This window comes from Colobus angolensis, unplaced genomic scaffold, assembly GCF_000951035.1.
Source record: "Colobus angolensis palliatus isolate OR3802 unplaced genomic scaffold, Cang.pa_1.0 Scaffold690, whole genome shotgun sequence".
Classification (NCBI taxonomy): Eukaryota; Metazoa; Chordata; class Mammalia; order Primates; family Cercopithecidae; genus Colobus; species Colobus angolensis.
The window spans coordinates 144,163-145,081 of NW_012120599.1; the positions used below are offsets into that span (position 1 = coordinate 144,163).

The following is a 919-nucleotide window of genomic DNA, read 5'->3' on the forward strand; positions in this document are numbered from 1 at the left end:
GAAAATAATTCTTATGTGATCTTTGAAATGTTGATAACTTTCCTGTTATAATATTAAAAACTCAGTCATTAATATAATCTCCAGTCTAGAAATATGTTGGGAAAAGTATTGGGAAGTTGTCAGGGTCATAGTAGTAAATGAAATTTCATATCTGTGCATGCCTCTTCCACCAACTTAGTTTTAATAAACTAAAAGTTTAATATAAAAAAAAAAACCTCCTTTAAAAAAAGTAGCACCTCCAAAGATTCTCCGCTGAAACTACAAGCAAAAATGTGTGTGTGCGTGTGTGTGTGTGTGTGTGTAAATATGTATGTGCACATCCCAAACTCAGAAAGGATTCTTTTGTTTTACCTGCTGCTCCACCAGGTTTTGATGAATTAACCTGCCATTGTGGTGCATCAGTGATTTACCCTCCAGTTCCCTGTGGTACTAGGCCCCCTGAATGTACCCAAACCTGCGCTAGAGTCCATGAATGTGACCATCCAGGTGAGTAGCATCTTGTCTTCACACTTCAGCCTGCTCACACCATGTCATTTAGGATCCTGCTGTGTAACTGTCTTTGCTGCTCTAAAGTTATGCTGTGATGGCTGCCCCTTGCTCCCATGCTCAGGGGCTGCTTCTGTGAAGTTGGGTCTGTAATCTGGGCCACAGCTTGGAATCACACCTGAATTCTCGTATCTACTTCTGCATCCAATCCATCGTGATATAGTTGGTTTACTCCATTGGTTTACTCTAGGGATGTCAGAGACACCTAAAAAGGTTGGAAGACACCCCAGCTGATCTTATCTCTCAAGAACTTTTATTTCTTTGTGGTCTCCACTTTGGTGCGTATTTTGAAATTTAGCGTCTTTTTACAAAATTAAAAGTGACTTTTTTGTTGTTATAGAAGCAATATGTATTTATCCTATTAAAATTAAGA

General features: G+C 38.8%; 1 protein-coding gene across 1 annotated transcript in view; it reads left to right on the top strand.

Annotated features, from left to right (window-relative positions):
- The window catches only part of NFX1 (nuclear transcription factor, X-box binding 1), an 86,885-nt gene that overhangs the window by 57,250 nt on the left and 28,716 nt on the right, over positions 1 to 919 (top strand). Inside the window, exon 13 of the mRNA XM_011926548.1 lies at positions 367 to 486. Coding sequence (XP_011781938.1) covers positions 367 to 486 — 120 coding nt within the window. The remainder of the gene's footprint in view (positions 1 to 366; positions 487 to 919) is intronic.